Source organism: Mercurialis annua, linkage group LG2 (assembly GCF_937616625.2).
Source record: "Mercurialis annua linkage group LG2, ddMerAnnu1.2, whole genome shotgun sequence".
Lineage (NCBI taxonomy): Eukaryota > Viridiplantae > Streptophyta > Magnoliopsida > Malpighiales > Euphorbiaceae > Mercurialis > Mercurialis annua.
Window position 1 is genome coordinate 8,238,840 of NC_065571.1, and position 17,504 is coordinate 8,256,343.

General features: G+C 32.5%; 4 protein-coding genes across 6 annotated transcripts; 3 read left to right on the top strand and 1 right to left on the bottom strand.

Annotated features, from left to right (window-relative positions):
• Positions 1–281: 281 nt before the first annotated feature.
• LOC126667490 (glycine-rich cell wall structural protein 2-like) lies at positions 282–4,675 on the top strand. 3 transcript variants are annotated; one of them, XM_050360477.2, is made up of 2 exons: positions 282–628; positions 756–1,241. In XM_050360477.2, the coding sequence occupies exons 1-2, from the start codon at positions 532–534 to the stop codon at positions 1,073–1,075; spliced, it is 417 nt and encodes a 138-aa protein (XP_050216434.1). In that variant the 5' UTR covers positions 282–531; the 3' UTR covers positions 1,076–1,241. The 3 variants fall into 3 exon arrangements, with proteins under 3 accessions (XP_050216434.1, XP_050216432.1, XP_050216431.1); XM_050360475.2 differs by lacking the exon at positions 756–1,241 and adding an exon at positions 4,145–4,675 and having other exon boundaries at positions 302–628; XM_050360474.2 differs by lacking the exons at positions 282–628; positions 756–1,241 and adding exons at positions 3,842–4,008; positions 4,145–4,675.
• Positions 4,676–5,752: 1,077 nt separating this feature from the next.
• Positions 5,753–8,948, top strand: LOC126666771 (uncharacterized). The gene is made up of 5 exons (XM_050359632.2): positions 5,753–5,992; positions 6,272–6,384; positions 6,506–6,608; positions 6,895–7,081; positions 7,360–8,948. The coding sequence occupies exons 2-5, from the start codon at positions 6,313–6,315 to the stop codon at positions 7,364–7,366; spliced, it is 369 nt and encodes a 122-aa protein (XP_050215589.1). The 5' UTR covers positions 5,753–5,992; positions 6,272–6,312; the 3' UTR covers positions 7,367–8,948.
• A 425-nt stretch (positions 8,949–9,373) lies between these two features.
• LOC126666672 (V-type proton ATPase subunit e1) lies at positions 9,374–11,400 on the top strand. The gene is made up of 3 exons (XM_050359508.2): positions 9,374–9,680; positions 9,914–9,961; positions 11,029–11,400. Exons 1-3 carry the CDS (start codon positions 9,583–9,585, stop codon positions 11,093–11,095), a joined length of 213 nt encoding a protein of 70 aa, XP_050215465.1. The 5' UTR covers positions 9,374–9,582; the 3' UTR covers positions 11,096–11,400.
• Positions 11,401–15,915: 4,515 nt separating this feature from the next.
• On the bottom strand, positions 15,916–16,947 carry LOC126668114 (uncharacterized). The gene has a single exon (XM_050361330.1). The coding sequence runs from the start codon at positions 16,945–16,947 to the stop codon at positions 15,916–15,918; it is 1,032 nt and encodes a 343-aa protein (XP_050217287.1).
• Positions 16,948–17,504: the final 557 nt, after the last annotated feature.

Consider the following 17,504-nt stretch of genomic DNA (forward strand, 5'->3'; position numbering starts at 1 on the left):
GCATTGATATATATATATATATACTTCCTCCTAAAATACATTTGAAAATAACTTCTAGAAAAGCAAATGTTCATTTTGCATAAATCTCATTATTATATTTTAAAATTTCTATATCACTTTACCAACTTTAAATTGCAAACTTTGGATGTTCCCAGGGTTTATACAATTTACCAAATTCTGTAACAGATTGTCCTTATGTTTTAATTAAATTGTTCAAGGAAACCATAATTTCCTTTTCTGGCAATTCCAACTTCATGGTTAATTACTTAAAAAATCATGAAGACTAATAATACTTTAACAAAATTACAATATCTTCATTAACATTTATTTCTGTAATGCTTACGAATCTCATGACTTTATCATCAAAACCAAACAAAATGTTCAGACTTATTAACCCTAATTCACTCCTGCTGATTTCCTCTCATGCAAATCATCTATAAATAGAGAAACCCTAAGCTCTAATTTCTCATCACTCACTTAAGCAAATATCTTCTTCTTTTTCTTAATTCTCGGTTTTTTCTAAGAAGAAAAATGGCGATCTCGAAGACTTTTCTTCTTCTCGGATTTGCATTAGCTGTTGTTATTCTGATCTCAGCTCGTGATCTTGCTGCTGAAACCGTTCAAAGCCGTGAGATTTGTAGCATTTTTTAATATGCATGCATGCAAAATTATGTATTTTATAGAAATCTTATATGATAGTTTTTGCTTATAAATTAATTAAATACTATCAATATTTAACTTCTTCATTTTTTCAGAGAAGAATAATGCAAATGTTGATGGGCATGGTGGATATGGCAATTATGGGTCTGGAAAAGGCGGGTATGGATCCGGTAAAGGCGGATATAGCGGAGGGCAGGGTTCAGGGAAAGGCGAATATGGCGGAGGGCATGGATCAGGGAAAGGTGAATATGGAGGCGGATATGGCGGAGGGCATGGATCAGGGAAAGGCGAGTATGGAGGCGGATCGGGCAAAGGCGGATATGGCGGAGGGCATGGATCAGGAAAAGGCGAATATGGAGGCGGATATGGGAGTGGAAAGGGAGGTTCCCACGGTGGCAAAGAAGCTGGAAACTAGACATATACCCTTTACCTCTATATATATGAACTGATGCTTCAAGCAAGAATAATGTAAAAATTGTGATGAATAAGGGTCTTTTAATTAGTGCTTTGATTTAATAAGCTTGTCTTTGTACTTTTTCTTTCCTTTTAATCAATTTAATAAAGTTACTCATGCAATAAAAGGATTTGTGGGTAATTATTTTTATTTTAGTGTTAATTTCATAAAAATAACTACGAACTTTACACGAAATTATTCTTTTTAAACACGGCTTTTAATTTTTTCCATATAAAACCATCAACTTTTATTTTTTTCAAATTTATCACCAAATCAATTTCCGGTGTATTTTTGATGACGTGGCCACCGGAATGCGGTGAATTTGAAGAAAAAATTTAAAGGTAAAATTTACTGAAAAAATAATCAGTGATAAATTTGAAAAAAAATGAAAGTTCATTGTTTTATGACAACTTTTAAAAATCATGGTTAAAATTAAATTCCGTATAAAGTTCGTGATTCTCTTGAATCAGCGTTATTTGATGCCTACATTCTAGTATTCATTTTTTAATCAATAGAGATTATAAGTTTAATTGACAATATTCTTGTAATCAACAGCTATTAAAATTAGGCCAAATAATCAAAAAATATCAAACATTTCATGAAAGTTTTACAACGTTCAAACTTTTCAATTTTATCCAATTTTTCCTGAAACACACGATATCGTTTTAATAATGTCGTCCAACTATATAATTTTACTCATGTGGCGTCTATGTGGCGATGTGGCAATACCACATATCAGCGTCATATAAATAAAATTGTATAGTTGGAAATAATGGAAACAAAATGTGTTTCATGACAAATTGGATAAAATTAAAGAATTAGAGTTTTATGAAATTTTCATGAACCTTAAAATTGTCCTTTGTTTATTTTTAACTTTCGCTACATCAGTTATTTATAAAGTTTCTTAAAATTATATTATTATTTTTGATAATTTCTTAAAATTATATTTGCAAAGACTGCAATAGCGGAGGTCGAAATATTTGTAGTCTCCATGTTCGTAATCTGAGCCTTTTATTCTAATGAATTTGGAAATTAAGATCTCATAAGGACATGGAATAATATGGTAACCTCATAATTAATTATCCGCAAAATTCATATAATTTTTTATAATAACATGAAAATTCATTAAGAAAACTTAATCAACATGAAAGTATTTATAAACTGGTATATATAATTTCTTAAAGATTCTATGATCTTCAAAATATGTACTAATTTATCATAAAAATAAATTTCAAAGAGTAAAATATATTTTATATTATTAATAATCTCTTCATCTTTTTTAATTTTCTTTTTAAATATAATTAATATGGATTACAAAATTGCCGAATCAAATTAACATTGTAATTTCCATGATAATTTGCGTCATATATATATATATATATATATATATATATATATATATTAAATTTTTAAGAGAGAAATTAATGTCTTTATTTCGAGAAAAAATATTGTAGGACTTTATTACAGTACTAGAAAAAGTATTACAATTTAAATATATAACTTCTTGCGAATACATTAAGAGACAAATAAATAAACAAAAGCTGCAACCCTCTTGCAAGAATCAATGAGATAAGAATTTCCGATGATAGCAATATAAAATCAAAAACAGCAAATTGCTGATAAAGCATCATAATGTCTTCTGCAAGCAACTGATCTGGATTTCGTCAATTGGGCATTACATTCAAAATGCACTTTATTAAAAATATAATATGCAGCTCTGACAGTTTCAACCTGAATTGTTCAATTGGATTACATCTTTGAATGAATCCGATTAAAAAAATAAAAATAAAAAATTCATCATAAATGATTCAAATCACGTTAGAAGATCTATAAAGGGAACATCAAATCTCATAAAGGACAGTATAAAAAATTTCACAAAGAGAAATATAAACTCCATAGAAATAAAGATAAAACAATCATAAAACAAAAAATACAAAATAACAAAAGACAACGATTAAATATGAAAGATGTAAATAAAAAATTAAAAAAAAAAACGAAACCACCGTCAATCAATAGCCTTAAAGAAGGCTAATAATAGGGTTAGTTTCGTTTTAGGAGACGGCCCCCAAGTTGGTAGGGATTTACTTTGATAGTAATTTATAATTGAGAAGAACTTCTAGAAAAGCAAATGTTTATTTTACATTTTTTGTTTTAAAAATTGGGGAAGGGAGAGCGCTTGTGGGAGAAATGAACTCACGACCTTGACTGTTCAGCGCTTATACTATTTAAACTACAGCTCATTGGTATGTTCATTTTACATATACCTCATCATTACATGATAATTAAATTGATTTCTACATTAATTTTTGTACTATTTGAATGTCCAACTAACACTATATCTTGCTGTCATAATTACAAACAAAATTAATTCAACTAATAGTAGTTCGAGTATCACTTTTCCAACTTTGAATTGCAAAATTTGGATGTTCCCAGGATTTATACAATTTACCAAATTCTGTAACAGATTGTCCTTATGTTTTAAATAAATTGTTCAAGGAAACCAAAATTTCCTTTTCTGGCAATTCCAAGTTCATGGTTATACTCAAAAAAGTCATGAAGACTAACAATAATTTAACAAAATTACAATATCTTCATTACTTTATTTCTGTAATGCTTACGAATCACATGACTTTATCATCAAAACCAGACAAAATTTTCAGACTTACTAACCCTAATTCACTCCTGCTGATTTCCTCTCATGCAAGTCATCTATAAATAGAGAAACCCTAAGCTCTAATTCCTCATCACTCACTTAAGCAAATATCTTCTTCTTTTTCGGTTTTTTCTAAGGAGAAAAATGGCGATCTCGAAGACTTTTCTTCTTCTCGGATTTGCATTAGCTGTTGTTATTCTGATCTCAGCTCGTGACCTTGCTGCTGAAACCGTTCAAAACCGTAAGATTTTAGATTTTTTTAGCATTTTTTAATATGCATGCATGCAAAATTATGTATTATATAGAAATCTTATATGATAGTGTTTGCTTATAAATTAACTAAATACTAACAATATTTGATTTCTTCATTTTTCCAGAGAAGAATGCAAATGTTGATGGGCATGGCGGATATGGCAATAATTATGGGTCTGGAAAAGGCGGATATGGCAATTATGGGTCTGGAAAAGGCGGGTACGGATCAGGTAAAGGCGGATATAGCGGAGGGCAAAGTTCAGGAAAAGGCGAATATGGAGGCGGATATGGCAAAGGATATGGATCAGGCAAAGGCGGATATGGCGGAGGGAAGGGATCAGGCAAAGGCGAATATGGAGGTGGATATGGCAAAGGAGGTGGGAGTGGAAACCACGGTGGATATGGGAGCGGAAAGGGAGGTTCCCACGGTGGCGCAAATGAAGCTGGAAACTAGACATGCATACAAACCCTTTACCTCTATATATATGAACTGATGCTTCAAGCAAGAATAATGTAAAATTGTGATGAATAAGGGTCTTTTAAACCTCATCAGCCATTAGTGGTTTGATCGAATAAGTTTGTCTTTGTACTTTTCCTTTAATCAATTTAAAAAAAGTCGCTCAGGAAATTGAAGGATTCTTGGGTAATAATTTTTACTTTTAAGGGTAAAAAACTGTTTGTTTTAGATTTGTTGGGTGATTTTAAGTTTGGTTGGTTGAATTTGGTTTAATTAGTCTTTTTATTTTTAATTAATTGCAGGTTTTAGGGGTATTTTAGTCATTTTTTTGACAAAATGAATTTTATGAGCGCCGACATAAAGATTAAGAGGTTTTTGGACCGAAATTGAAATTTAAGAACGGTGGTGATGGAAGGCCCCAAAGTCAGGGACTACGGATGATTTTAAGCCCATTTTTGTATGTTCGGTTTAGTCGTTATCGATAGCGGATGGCGATAAATAGTAATGAGAAATTCTTACTTAGTCCCGGTCCATAAATTTTTCATACAACTATCTAATGAGGTGTTAGAAAATTTAACATAATTTTATCTCTCTTCTCATTATTTTTTCTTTATTCTCATTTCTCTAACACCTTATTGGATAACTTCATGAATTTTTTATGGACTAATAGTAATATAGTATTTATTGAAATTTGAGTAGTTATTCGTGTTGATATGTTACATGATATAGTAAATAGCATAATTGTTTTATTATTATTTTTACTTTATAAATAAATAGTATTATATAAGTAAAAACTAATTATTAAAATCAACTTTTAGTTTAAAAAAGTAATTATAAGAATCAACTTTTAGTTGCGCATAAGGACTTGGCCTGATGGTTATAAGTGCACTGCGAGGTCGGGGTTCGAACTCCGACTTTCACTCAGACCGTGGTTTGCCTATTTTAATTTTAAAAAATGCATACTAACTCCCGCTAACCCCCGTTAACAACTAACCCTAGAATAGGTCTATCTCTGATAAAAAAATCGACTTTTAGTTTAAAAATTATATTAAAGAGTCAATAAATTTAAAAATAAATTACTAGTATAATTTAAACAATCTAAATTAATTTGATCATTTAGAAATATTTTATATTATAAAAATAACAGAAATAATTTTGTTTAAATAATTAATACAATGAAAACAACAATTAACCATTAAAAACTTTAAAATTAACTTTTTGATATTATTATTAAAAAAATATTTAAGATAAATTTTTTGATATGATCAGTTGTTTGTTAAGATTAAAAAGCTAATAGCATTATAGAGTGAAAAATAACAATTAATAGCTGCATCGATAAAACGGAAGCAAGCACCCTCCGGAAAACACCACCTCACCGGTCTCTCTCGCCGGCGAAGCTTTGTCATCGACATAGCTTCTAATCTAAGTTCGGTCTCCTCGCTGTTCTTACAAATCTTCAAAAGAAATTGAAACCTCTTTTTTAATTAGTAATTTTTTTTTTCGAGCTTTGTCAAAGGTAATCTCTATCTGACAATAACTTGAATGTTTTAATTTTTTTATTAATTCCAGCTTTTAAATGTTTTAGATTTTTTTATTGATTAAATGTTTTATTAATCACTGTTAGTTTTTGCTTGTAATTTTTAATCTTTCCATTCTAATATTATTAATAATTTGATTGTTAATTAGCTTATTGATGGTAAGTTTGATGGAAATTTTCAAATGGATGTCTGTGTGTAAAATTGTTTTTGTGTTAATTTATCTTGTTAGTGTTGATTTTAATCTTTTCCAAACACAGTGTACTTAGTTGAAGAAGGGAACTCTGTAAATTATTACAGAATGGATACATTTTTAGGAAATAATAGTGTTGAAGACGTGAGCTGGCTCTGTTCGCTATCCGAATCTGAGCTCGTAAGTGAAATTTTATGTTTTGATTGCTTTTTTTGAATCAATGCATGAATGTTTATTTAATTTATGGAGACAATTAATCAATTTTAAAAGGGTTAAAATGTGTGTGCGTTTTGCAATGCAGGATATGTTGATTAGCTTAAAATTGCTGGTAATTCAAAAAGCAGAAGTGATTGGTCGTGAGAAATTAGCTTCAAAATTTGATCTAAAACTGCTTCGAGCTCTCGGTATTTTTTAAAACCTACTCTAGCTTCCACGCATTTATGTAATGCTCAATCATAAAATTGGGTATTTGTTGAATGATTGGGACTTAACATATAGACTATGAAGTGTTGTGAATAACAATTTGAATAATAGCATTTTTTTAACTTTATTTGGGTATTAATTCTTTGGGATTTTGATTTGATAGTCTTAACTTTTACCGAAATGATTTATTAATTCTGTTGAAAGTTGATTTTGATTCAAAGCACCGAACATTTCTCACCTATTGTAAAATTTTAAACCACGTGACAGCACTTGTTTTGATGGAATATCTGAAAGGGAACGATAAGAATTTAACATATATTCCGGGCCTGGCCAACCCGCCGATATTCACGGACAGTGGTAGTTTACTGCATTGTAAGATGAGTGACCTGTTGAGCATTGAGGAGCTAAAGACGTGCAGTGGTATGCATGAAAAGAAAAAACAAACTGCTAAAAGGTATTTCATATCTCGGAGAAGAATTTTTTGTAATAGTTGTATTGTTTAATTTTTAATTGTTTTTGGACGTGATGATTTGATGAACATTCTGATGAGTTTATTGCAAAGTGGAAAATACCATTGTTGGTGATAACCAGCAATTTAAAATGCATACATTTTTGTGCGCTTATTTTTGTAACATTCTAGCATTAATTTTTTGTTTAGAGAAATAGCTTTATTTCTTGCTTATTAAGCTGTGTGCCCGTGTCTTTAAGTTTATTATTTCTCTTCGATCGCAGGAACTGACCTCGGGGACATATTGAATGATGTCTGTATTTAACATAATCTTTAGTTGATGTCACTGAGGCAAAGCATATACTGAGATATAAGTTTGCTTAAGAAGGGGCTCAGATGGAAAGTCAGCAATGGAGAAGATATTAGAGTTTTTCATGATCCTTGGATTCCACAGAATGGCCTGTTTAAAGCATACCCTAAATCTGCCGAAGTTGATCTGAACATGAGAGTTAAAGATTTGCTATTGCCTAATGGCGAAGGTTGGGATGAGACTGTAATTGATGAGTGTTGCAGGGGGTATGATGCAAAGGAAATTACAGAGATCCCTTGGAGAAAGAGTAATGGGAATGATCGGGTTCTGTGGCACTATTCCAATAATGGGCATTTCTCGGTCAAATCGGCATATTACCTTGCGTCAGACGGTAATAACTTCTGTTCATTCATCTACGACTAGTAGAGAAGGCTGCCTGATGTCGTGGAACAAAATTTGGCATCTGAAAATTTTTCCTATACTGAAGCATTTTGTGTGGGGCTGATGAGACATAGTTTGTCCACCAAAGCTGCTATACTCCATAGAGCAAAGATTGGGGACGGGTTGTCCTGTCGTTGTGGGAAAAAGGATATTTTCAGAGATTGTGAATGGGTTCGCGGTATTTGGTTTGGTAGTAGATGGGGCCTGGATACGAGGAGGGGTGCAAATGAAGATTTCCTTCTCTGGACAGATTCTTGTATGAAGAATTTTCAGATGGAGGACATGGAGCTTTTCTGGGCAATTTGTTGGATGATTTGGTATGCTCGAAACCAATTGTGTTTCCAGAATATTGTTTTAACCTGGGATAGAGTTCTTGCCGGTAGCCTGGAGGTTTTAAATGATTTTAGAGAAGCAAATATTAGCTCAGAATCGCATTCTATGGTGAGACTATCGAAATGGAAGAGACCCGGAGAGGGGGTGGATTAAAATCAATTCTGATGCTGTAAAAATGAGAAATGGTCTGTGGGGATTATGCCTTTTGGCTAGAATTGCTCAAGGGGAGATTCTTGCTACAGGATCAAGGCTGCTTGGCAAAGGAGGCGATCCTCTGGTTGCATAAAGTGAAGCAATGCTCTCCAAACTACAAAGGATTGCGCTTTCTCGAAGATTATTCTGGAAAGCGATAATAGCTAGCGTATCAGTGCCATGTCTTCTGGAGAAGCTTATAGAACGGAGGTGGGAGATATATTCTGCGAGTTACAGCTTTTGGCGCGTAATTTTAATCTGGTGCAGCGGAATTTCACTCCACGAGAGGCAAATAAGCTAGCGGATGGGATGGCAAGTTTTGCAGCCACTTTAGGTGCCCAGGTCTGGATTGAAGAGGTGACTGATGTCTTGACTGAAGTGTGGAAAAAAGGACAACGAGGACTCGATGGAAGACGTTGATGGTTTGAATCAAGCTGGTGTTGGTTAAGTGTTTGCTGCGTTAAATTTTTTTAGATTTCTTAAGTTTTTTGTGTTTGGTGTTGCTTTGTTCTTTTTTTTATCTGTTTTTTCATTATAAAAAATATGTTAAAATTATTGTTTAGAGTACTAATTTAATATACTATTTTTGATTTTTAACTGTGTTATTCTAGTATAAATATTAAGTATTAATTAATAAATTAAACTATTAAAACAATCATTTAAAATATTAAATAAGATAAATTATCATAATTACCGATTATTTCAATTATTATTTGATGTTTTATACTTAAACACAATTTATAATTATAAAAAAATTACTAATTAAAAAGTATAATTACTTTAATTTATATTTTTTATTAGATATTTTTAGCAGTTATAATTTATATTTTAACTATAAAATGTTTACACCGAGTGAGGATATTAAAATAAAAAATGTTGTAATTATTTATTGTTAAATTATTTTTTATTTCTATAATAAATAATATACAAATTCACGAGTCAAGTCTGAAATACGTAAAGCCATGGATGTATTTTAAAAGGCCCAAAACAAATGTTCGACGAAGCCCAATCACTGCTTCAATGTCTATGGCCTTACACTTTGGCAATCATCCAAATTAGATCTCGCGACAAGAAAATTTCAATCGGTTTCTCGGCTACCAAACACTCCTTGTAATTTGTTTTCACCTTTTAGGCAATTTCAGTTCCCTTTACTTCTTTGCGATATTCGTTCTATCTAGGGATTGATTTGGTATCCCAAGAAATCTGTGAGATCGGAAATTAGGGTTAAAAAATGGGATTTTTGGTGACGACTTTAATTTTTGTTGTGATCGGAATAATTGCGTCGATTTGTACCAGAATCTGCTTCAATAGAGGCCCCTCCACTAATTTGTAATGTTTTTTTCTTCCATCTCACTATGTTATTTCTGTTAATGTTTATGCTGCATTTATAAACTGGCCATTAGGTTTGAATTTCAGTGAATTGATTGAGTCAACTGTAATTCCAATTGGATTGTTTGGTTTTTAGGGTTTCTTTAATTAGCTATAATGGAGTATTATATGCTTAAAAGGATTTATTTTTTGTAATGGGTTATCTTATTCTGCCTTTGGATATGATTTTGCAGGTTCCATTTGACATTGGTGATAACAGCAGTAGTATGCTGTTGGATGATGTAAGTTTTACCTTTTGCAACTGTTTTTATTAGTTTTGATCATTTGGTTTGTAGTCTAGTGAGTGAAATAGCATGAATTGGCATCGATGCAGATTTAGTTTTTCATATAAATAAACGCGTTAATCAAGGTATTACTGAGATCCAAGTACATGCTGGTTACTGAAATTGTGTTGATACTGATTTTGCTGCTTTTTCTTCCCAATGTTTTGGACCACTTGGAAGGCCGGAAATGCAATTGAACCCTCTAGAGAAACGGGAAATCTTAGACAGAACTATATCCCTTTCTGTTGGAAAAATTGCTCTTTTGCATGTGATTAGCTTACTTATCTTAACTGCTAAGAACAGTGTTTACTTAAACTGTATCCAAAACTGGGTTGTGAAGAATATTATCCCTTGTCAAAGTCACTTCTCTATCAGGCTCCTTACTTCATAATTGTGGTCGTATAATTGAAAAATAAACTGAAATGTTTTAGTTTTATCTTGTAATTATTGGGCTTTTTGCATGTGTGAATATTCTGCTTCTCCGCTGTTATAGAAAAGGCTTTGACATCAAACTTGCATCATGTTCGAAGCAGAACTGCTTAGAATTTCAGTTAGAAAATGACCTATATCTTTGCTTTATTCTAATATGGAACCTTTTATATGTCGATATGCTGCTTTTTCATAGTGAGTGAGAGTTCAGTAGTTCACTAGATTTTTTGGAATAACAATTCGGAAAATAGAGTGATTGTATAGTACACGTGACATGATAATGCTTTGGATCTCCTTTCAAAGTATACATAAGTTTTTGTTACATTATTTCATCTCTTTCTAACATTCATGGATTGGATTCTATTTGCTTATTTACTTGATGATTCAGTGTCAGCTGGCCGTTGAGTTTTTGTTTTAACCCTACATCTAACTGCTATGAGTGCATTTAAATTAAAATAGTATATAGCATATTAGAATCTGTATTCCTGGCCTGCTGTGTTATTCTGTTTTGGGCTTAATAAGTTGAGAACACGTTACGTCCACATAAAGTTGTAGTTAATTTCTACTTGATACTACATTCCCTCTTTTGTTGTCAGGTGGGCTATTGTATATATGGCACAGATGAAACCGCTCATTGTTCCAATCTTAAACGAAAGCGAATGAAGATGGTACTTGAAAAGCATAAGTGGACTTTATTGATAAAACCAACAAATGTATCTTATGCATCACTCAGCATGGAATATTTGGTTTAAGAGTAATGAATCATTCAGTATCTCGTTTCGGGTCCGTGTGTAATATTTATCCGTGTCAACGTTGAATTGGTTTATTTTTTGTCACCTTTACTTGGGTTTATTGACCTCCCATTCAATTTGAATACATTGAACTGTTATTTTATCACAGCTGAGAGTACAAATATGTAATCTGAATGAAATAAAAGTTAGAAGTGAGTACATTTGGTTTTTGAAGAAGATGAGAATTAGTGCAGTTAACACATTTGTGGATTTAGCAATATTGAGTATGCTTGTGAATTTACTTAGTACTAGTAGTCCAAGGTTCAGGCGGGATGCTTAAACCTTTTTTCTGGGTTTGATGTTTTTCAACTCGGTCACTCTGTTATGTGAATGACAGTCTATCTCGTAGGAGAACAAAAATACTGATTTGAGAAGCGTAGTTTCAGAGTTTTAGAAGCAATTTAAAAAATGAAAATGAAACAGTTTAAATCATTGCTGGTTGTAATGGTGTCATCTGATGCAATTGATTGTTACAACAATCAAATTCAGCTCGTCTTAATCTATCTTAAATTTTCAACACTTCAATGATACAGTATTTCCAACAATCGAATCAATGACAATAATTTTATAAACTTAACGATAATATAGATAATGCTTATAGACTAAACTAATTAATAATTAGTGATCACTCAATAATGCAACAAGAGAGCAAATATTTAGGAGGAATTTTACTTCTTTGATGAGTATTTTCAATTGTGAAATTTACATGGATGGAAACCTATTTATAGGCAATTTCACCCACCATGTAATTAATGCATTTACATACATGTCAAAAATGGAGGGTTGAAATTTTTTTCACCTAATTGGATAGGTAATTTTGTCATACACCATATTCACATTATATTCATAACACTCCCCCTTGGATGACAAAATGTTTGTTCCAAAGTACGCTATGTCGTACTGCCTCATTAAAAACCTCACTAAAGAAAAACCCAATGGGATAAAAACTTTAGTTAGGGAAAAAGAGTGCAGTGCGTAATTTCTCCCCCTCATTGCAACATAGATTATCCTTCATGTATTTCGCAGATGGCGCATTCCAATATTATGAACATGTTTTCTAAATGTTGCTGTAGGAAGTGCCTTCGTGAAGAGATCAGATGAATTGTTATTTGATTGAACATACTGGATGTCAATTTCTTGATTCTTTATGAGTTCTTGAGTGTATGAAAAGAATTTTGGAGGTATATGTTTGGTTCTGTCACTCTTGACGTATCCTTCCTTAATTTGTGCTATACATGCAGCATTATCTTCGTATAGAACAGTTGGACTCTTATGGACTGGAAAACCACAAGATTCTTGAATGTGTTGTGTTATTGATCTAAGCCACACACATTCCCTACTTGCTTCATGTAATGCAATAAGTTCAGCATGATTTGAGGAAGTGGCTACAATTGTTTGTTTCTGTGACCGCCAAGAAATTGCAGTACCTCCACTTGTAAATACATATCCAGTTTGAGACTTAACCTTATGAGGATCAGACAAATAACCTGCATCTGCATAACCAATCAATTCTAGATTTGAATCGTTAGAATAAAATAAACCAAGATCAGTGCTTCCACGAAGATAACGTAATATATGTTTGATTCCATTCCAATGTCTCTTCGTGGGAGCTGAACTGAATCTTGCCAATAAATTGACAGAAAAGGATATGTCAGGACGAGTGCAATTAGCGAGATACATAAGTGCTCCAATTGCACTGAGATATGGTACTTCAGGACCAAGAATATCCTCATTTTCTCCACAAGGACGAAATGGATCAGTTTCAACATTCAGTGATCGATTAACCATAGGAGTACTTAAAGGATTTGCTCTATCCATACCAAAACGTTTTAAGATCTTTCTATATAATTTGACTGATGCACTAATACACCATTGTGCATATGTTCAATTTGTAAACCAAGACAATATTTGGTTTTTCCAAGATCTTTCATTTCAAATTCTTCCTTTAAGTACACACTTGCTTCATTGATCTCACTGTCTGTTCCAATAATATTTAAATCGTCAACATAAACAGCTATAATCACAAATCCGGATGTTGATTTCTTGATAAAAACACATGGGCAAATAAGGTTATTCACATAGCCTTTATTTATCAAATAATCGCTTAAACGATTATACCACATGCGTCCTGATTGTTTTAACCCATACAAAGATCTTTGCAATTTGATTGAATACATTTCTTTGGGTTTTCTATTTAATGCTTCAGGCATTTTAAATCCTTCAGGGACCTTAATATAAATATCGCTATCTAGCGATCCATACAAGTATGCTGTTACAACATCCATGAGACGCATTTCTAATTTCTTAGAAACTGCAAGACTGATCAAATATCGAAATGTAATTGCATCCATGACAGGAGAATATGTTTCATCATAATCAATTCCAGGTCTTTGAGAAAAGCCTTGAGCAACAAGTCTAGCTTTATATCTTGTGATTTCATTTTTCTCATTTCATTTTCGTACAAAGACCCATTTGTAACCTACCGGGTTCACATCTTTAGGTGTGAGGACAATAGGTCCAAACACACTTCTCTTGTTAAGAGATTCTAATTCAACTTGCATAGCGTCTTTCCATTTATCCCAATCATGTCTATTTTGACATTCAATAACCGATCTCGGTTCGGGATCCTCATTTCCATTTATGATATCACATGCAACAGCATAAGAGAAAATTTCGTCAATATTTTCCATTGTGTCTCGATTCCACACAATCTTTGTATTATTGTAATTAATTGAGATTTCTTCTTTATTCTCATTTGTATCCTCTTCTGGGGTACTGTCTTGATTAATTACATTCATATCCTCTTCTGGGGCATTGCCTTGGTTAACCTCATTTATTTTCTCTTCTGGAGTATTTTCTTTATCTTGTGTTTCTTCAGGAACACCTTTCTCTTTGCTAGCATGATCGAGATTGTCTGCTCCTTTTCTTTTCCGAGGATTTTTATTTTTTGAACCGATCGGTCTTCCACGCTTCTGGCGTGTCTTTGATTCATGAGCGACTTTATTTTCAGAATTCTCTTTTGGAATCTCAACTCTAGCAGGGGCATTAACTGCTGGTATATATGATTTAGTCACTCTTTTTGTATCTGTAAATGCATCAGGTAATTGATTTGCAACAGCTTGCAAATGCACAATCTTTTGAACTTCTGTTTCACATTGTTTTGTGCAAGGATCAAGATGCAATAATGAAGGTTCACACCATGCAATATTTTTATCTGATTGTTTATTTTCTCCCCCTAATGGTGGGAACTCTTCTTCATTAAAATGACAATCGGCGAAACGTGCTGTAAAAACATCACCTGTTAAAGGTTCAAGATACCTAATTATGGATGCAGACACATAACCAACGTATATTCCCAATCTTCTTTGAGGACCCATTTTTGTGCGTTGTGGTGGTGCAATTGGCACGTATACAGCACAACCAAAAATTCTAAGATGGGCAATATTTGGTTCTTGACCAAATGCTAATTGTAATGGGGAGTATTTATGATATGCACTAGGTCTAACACGAATTAATGATGCAGCATGTAATATAGCATGTCCCCATATAGAGATAGGTAGCTTAGTTCTCATCATTAATGGTCTAGCAATAAGCTGAAGGCGCTTAATTAGAGATTCAGCTAAACCATTTTGTGTATGTACGTGTGCAACAGGATGCTCAACTGTGATTCCAATAGACATGCAATAATCATTGAATGTTTGAGATGTGAATTCACCAGCATTATCAAGTCTTACCCTTTTAATTGTGTAATCAGGAAATTGAACACGCAATTTAATAATTTGAGCAAGAAATCTTGCAAATGCAACATTGCGAGTTGATAATAAACAAACATGTGACCATCTGCTGGATGCGTCAATCAATACCATAAAGTATCTGAATGGTCCACATGGTGGATGAATTGGCCCACATATATCACCTTGAATTCTTTCAAGAAATAAAGGTGATTCATTTTCAATTTTAGCCGGTGAAGGTCTCACAATTAATTTTCCAATAGAACAAGCTGTACATGACATATTACTTACTTGGGAAATTTTTTCACCTTTCAATGGATGTCCTTGTGCACTGTCAATTATTCTCCGCATCATTATTGATCCTGGATGACCCAATCTTTCATGCCATAATTTTAGTATTGAAGCATCGCAATACTTTTTCTTTTCAGCCATATGTGACTCGACCACATTTATATATGTATAATATAAACCAGAAGAAAATGTGGGTAATTTTTTAATTACATGTTTCTTACCTGAAACATTCGTTGTAATATGAAGATATTCCATATTATCATCATTTTCTGTCTCAATATGAAATTTATTCAGACGAATATCTTTAAAACTTAACAAGTTTCTTTGAGACTTGGGGGAAAATAATGCTTCATTAATGGTAAGTATAGTTCCCCCTTGTAATAGAATAATAGCTCTTCCGGAGCCTTCAATTAATTTTACCTTACCAGATATTGTACTGACATTTGTCTGACATCTTTTAAGATTTAAAAAATATTTTTGGTGTTTGAGTATAGTGTGGGTTGTCGCACTATCCACAAGGCATATGTCTTCATTACTGAACTTGGACGAAACAATATGCTGAGAATTATCCATATGCTTCTTAATTCAAACAAAGAAAAATTCACCATAAGAAATTATAGAATAACATAACAATACATAAGTAAATAAAAACATTACAATACATGCTGGATTAGTTTTCATTATTATTGTTCTCAAGAAAATCAGAAACATCTAAATGTGTCATGTCTATAGAGTCATTATGCATCAGACTGTGGTCAAAATCATCATCAGAAACAAAATTTGTTTCTATATTCTTTCCATTTTCCTTGAGGGAAGCTTGGTAAAGCTCAACAAGATGTTTGGGCGTACGACAGGTACGCGACCAATGCCCAGTCATGCCACATCGATAACATTTACTATCGACATTTTTCACTTGATATTTGTATTGTCCATTGTTCTTGTTTTCTTGTTTCTCCTCTTTCTTATCCCACTTCTGGTGGTGAATCTTATGCTTAAAGGAGTTATTATGACCGATATGGTTGTAATTATTTCCACCTCGACCATAACCATGACCACGACCACGACCACGACCACGACCACGATGAGATCTATATGCGCTCGCATTTACTTCAGGAAATGGAGCAGAACCAGTGGGTCGTGCCGCATGATTTTTCATTAACAGCTCGTTATTCTGCTCAGCCACTAGAAGGCAAGAAATCAGCTCTGAATATTTCTTAAAGCCTTTCTCACGATACTGCTGCTGGAGTACCACATTAGATGCATGAAAAGTGGAAAATGTTTTTTCTAATAAATCTTCATCAGTAATTGTTTCTCCACACAATTTTAGCTTTGAGCTAATTCGGAATATTGCAGAATTGTATTCACTAACACTTTTAAAATCCTGCAATCTTAAATGCATCCAGTCATAACGAGCTTTTGGAAGAATTACAGTCTTCTGATGGTCGAAGCGTTCTTTTAAACTATTCCAGAGAACAAGTGGATTATCTTCACTGAGATATTCATTTTTTAATCCTTCATCAAGATGATGGCGAAGGAAGATCATTGCTTTTGCACGATCTTGAGTAGAGGCATTATTTCCCTCTTTAATAGTGTCCTCATGACCTGAGGCTTGCAGATGTATTTTTGCATCTAGTATCCATGACAGATAATTTTTTCCAGATACATCAAGTGCCGTAAATTCAAGCTTTGTAAGGTTTGACATGATTAAACTATCACATGAAAAATAAATATAATTAGAAGTAATATTTATTTATGCGATAAAAACATAGAAATAATAATCATTTATTTTCAAGATTAAACAAACAAGTACAACCATCATATTTTGGCTTATAAATATGCATAATCAACAATTATTGCGGCAACTAATAAAGGTAGAACAATAAATACAAAAATACCTAAATATAAATAAAATTCTTCCCACGGAAGATTAAATATACCAATGAGTATTAAACTAAGTAACATAATAATAATAATCCAAAATAGCTTCATTTTTGAATTTTTGAAGATTAAGAGATGAAAAATTGTGTAGTGAAAATAAATAGTAAAGTGAGTATATATAGAGAAAAATATAGCCGTTTTATTACCGTTATATAGCCGTTTGTTACCGTTATGTAGCCGTTAGGTTATTTTATATATTTTTTTTTTGAATAAAATTATTTAGATGAAGACAACAATGAATTAAATTAATTATGATATAAAAATATGTATATTTATACTAATAGTGCCAACTAAATAAAATCGTTTATAGCAAGGGGATTA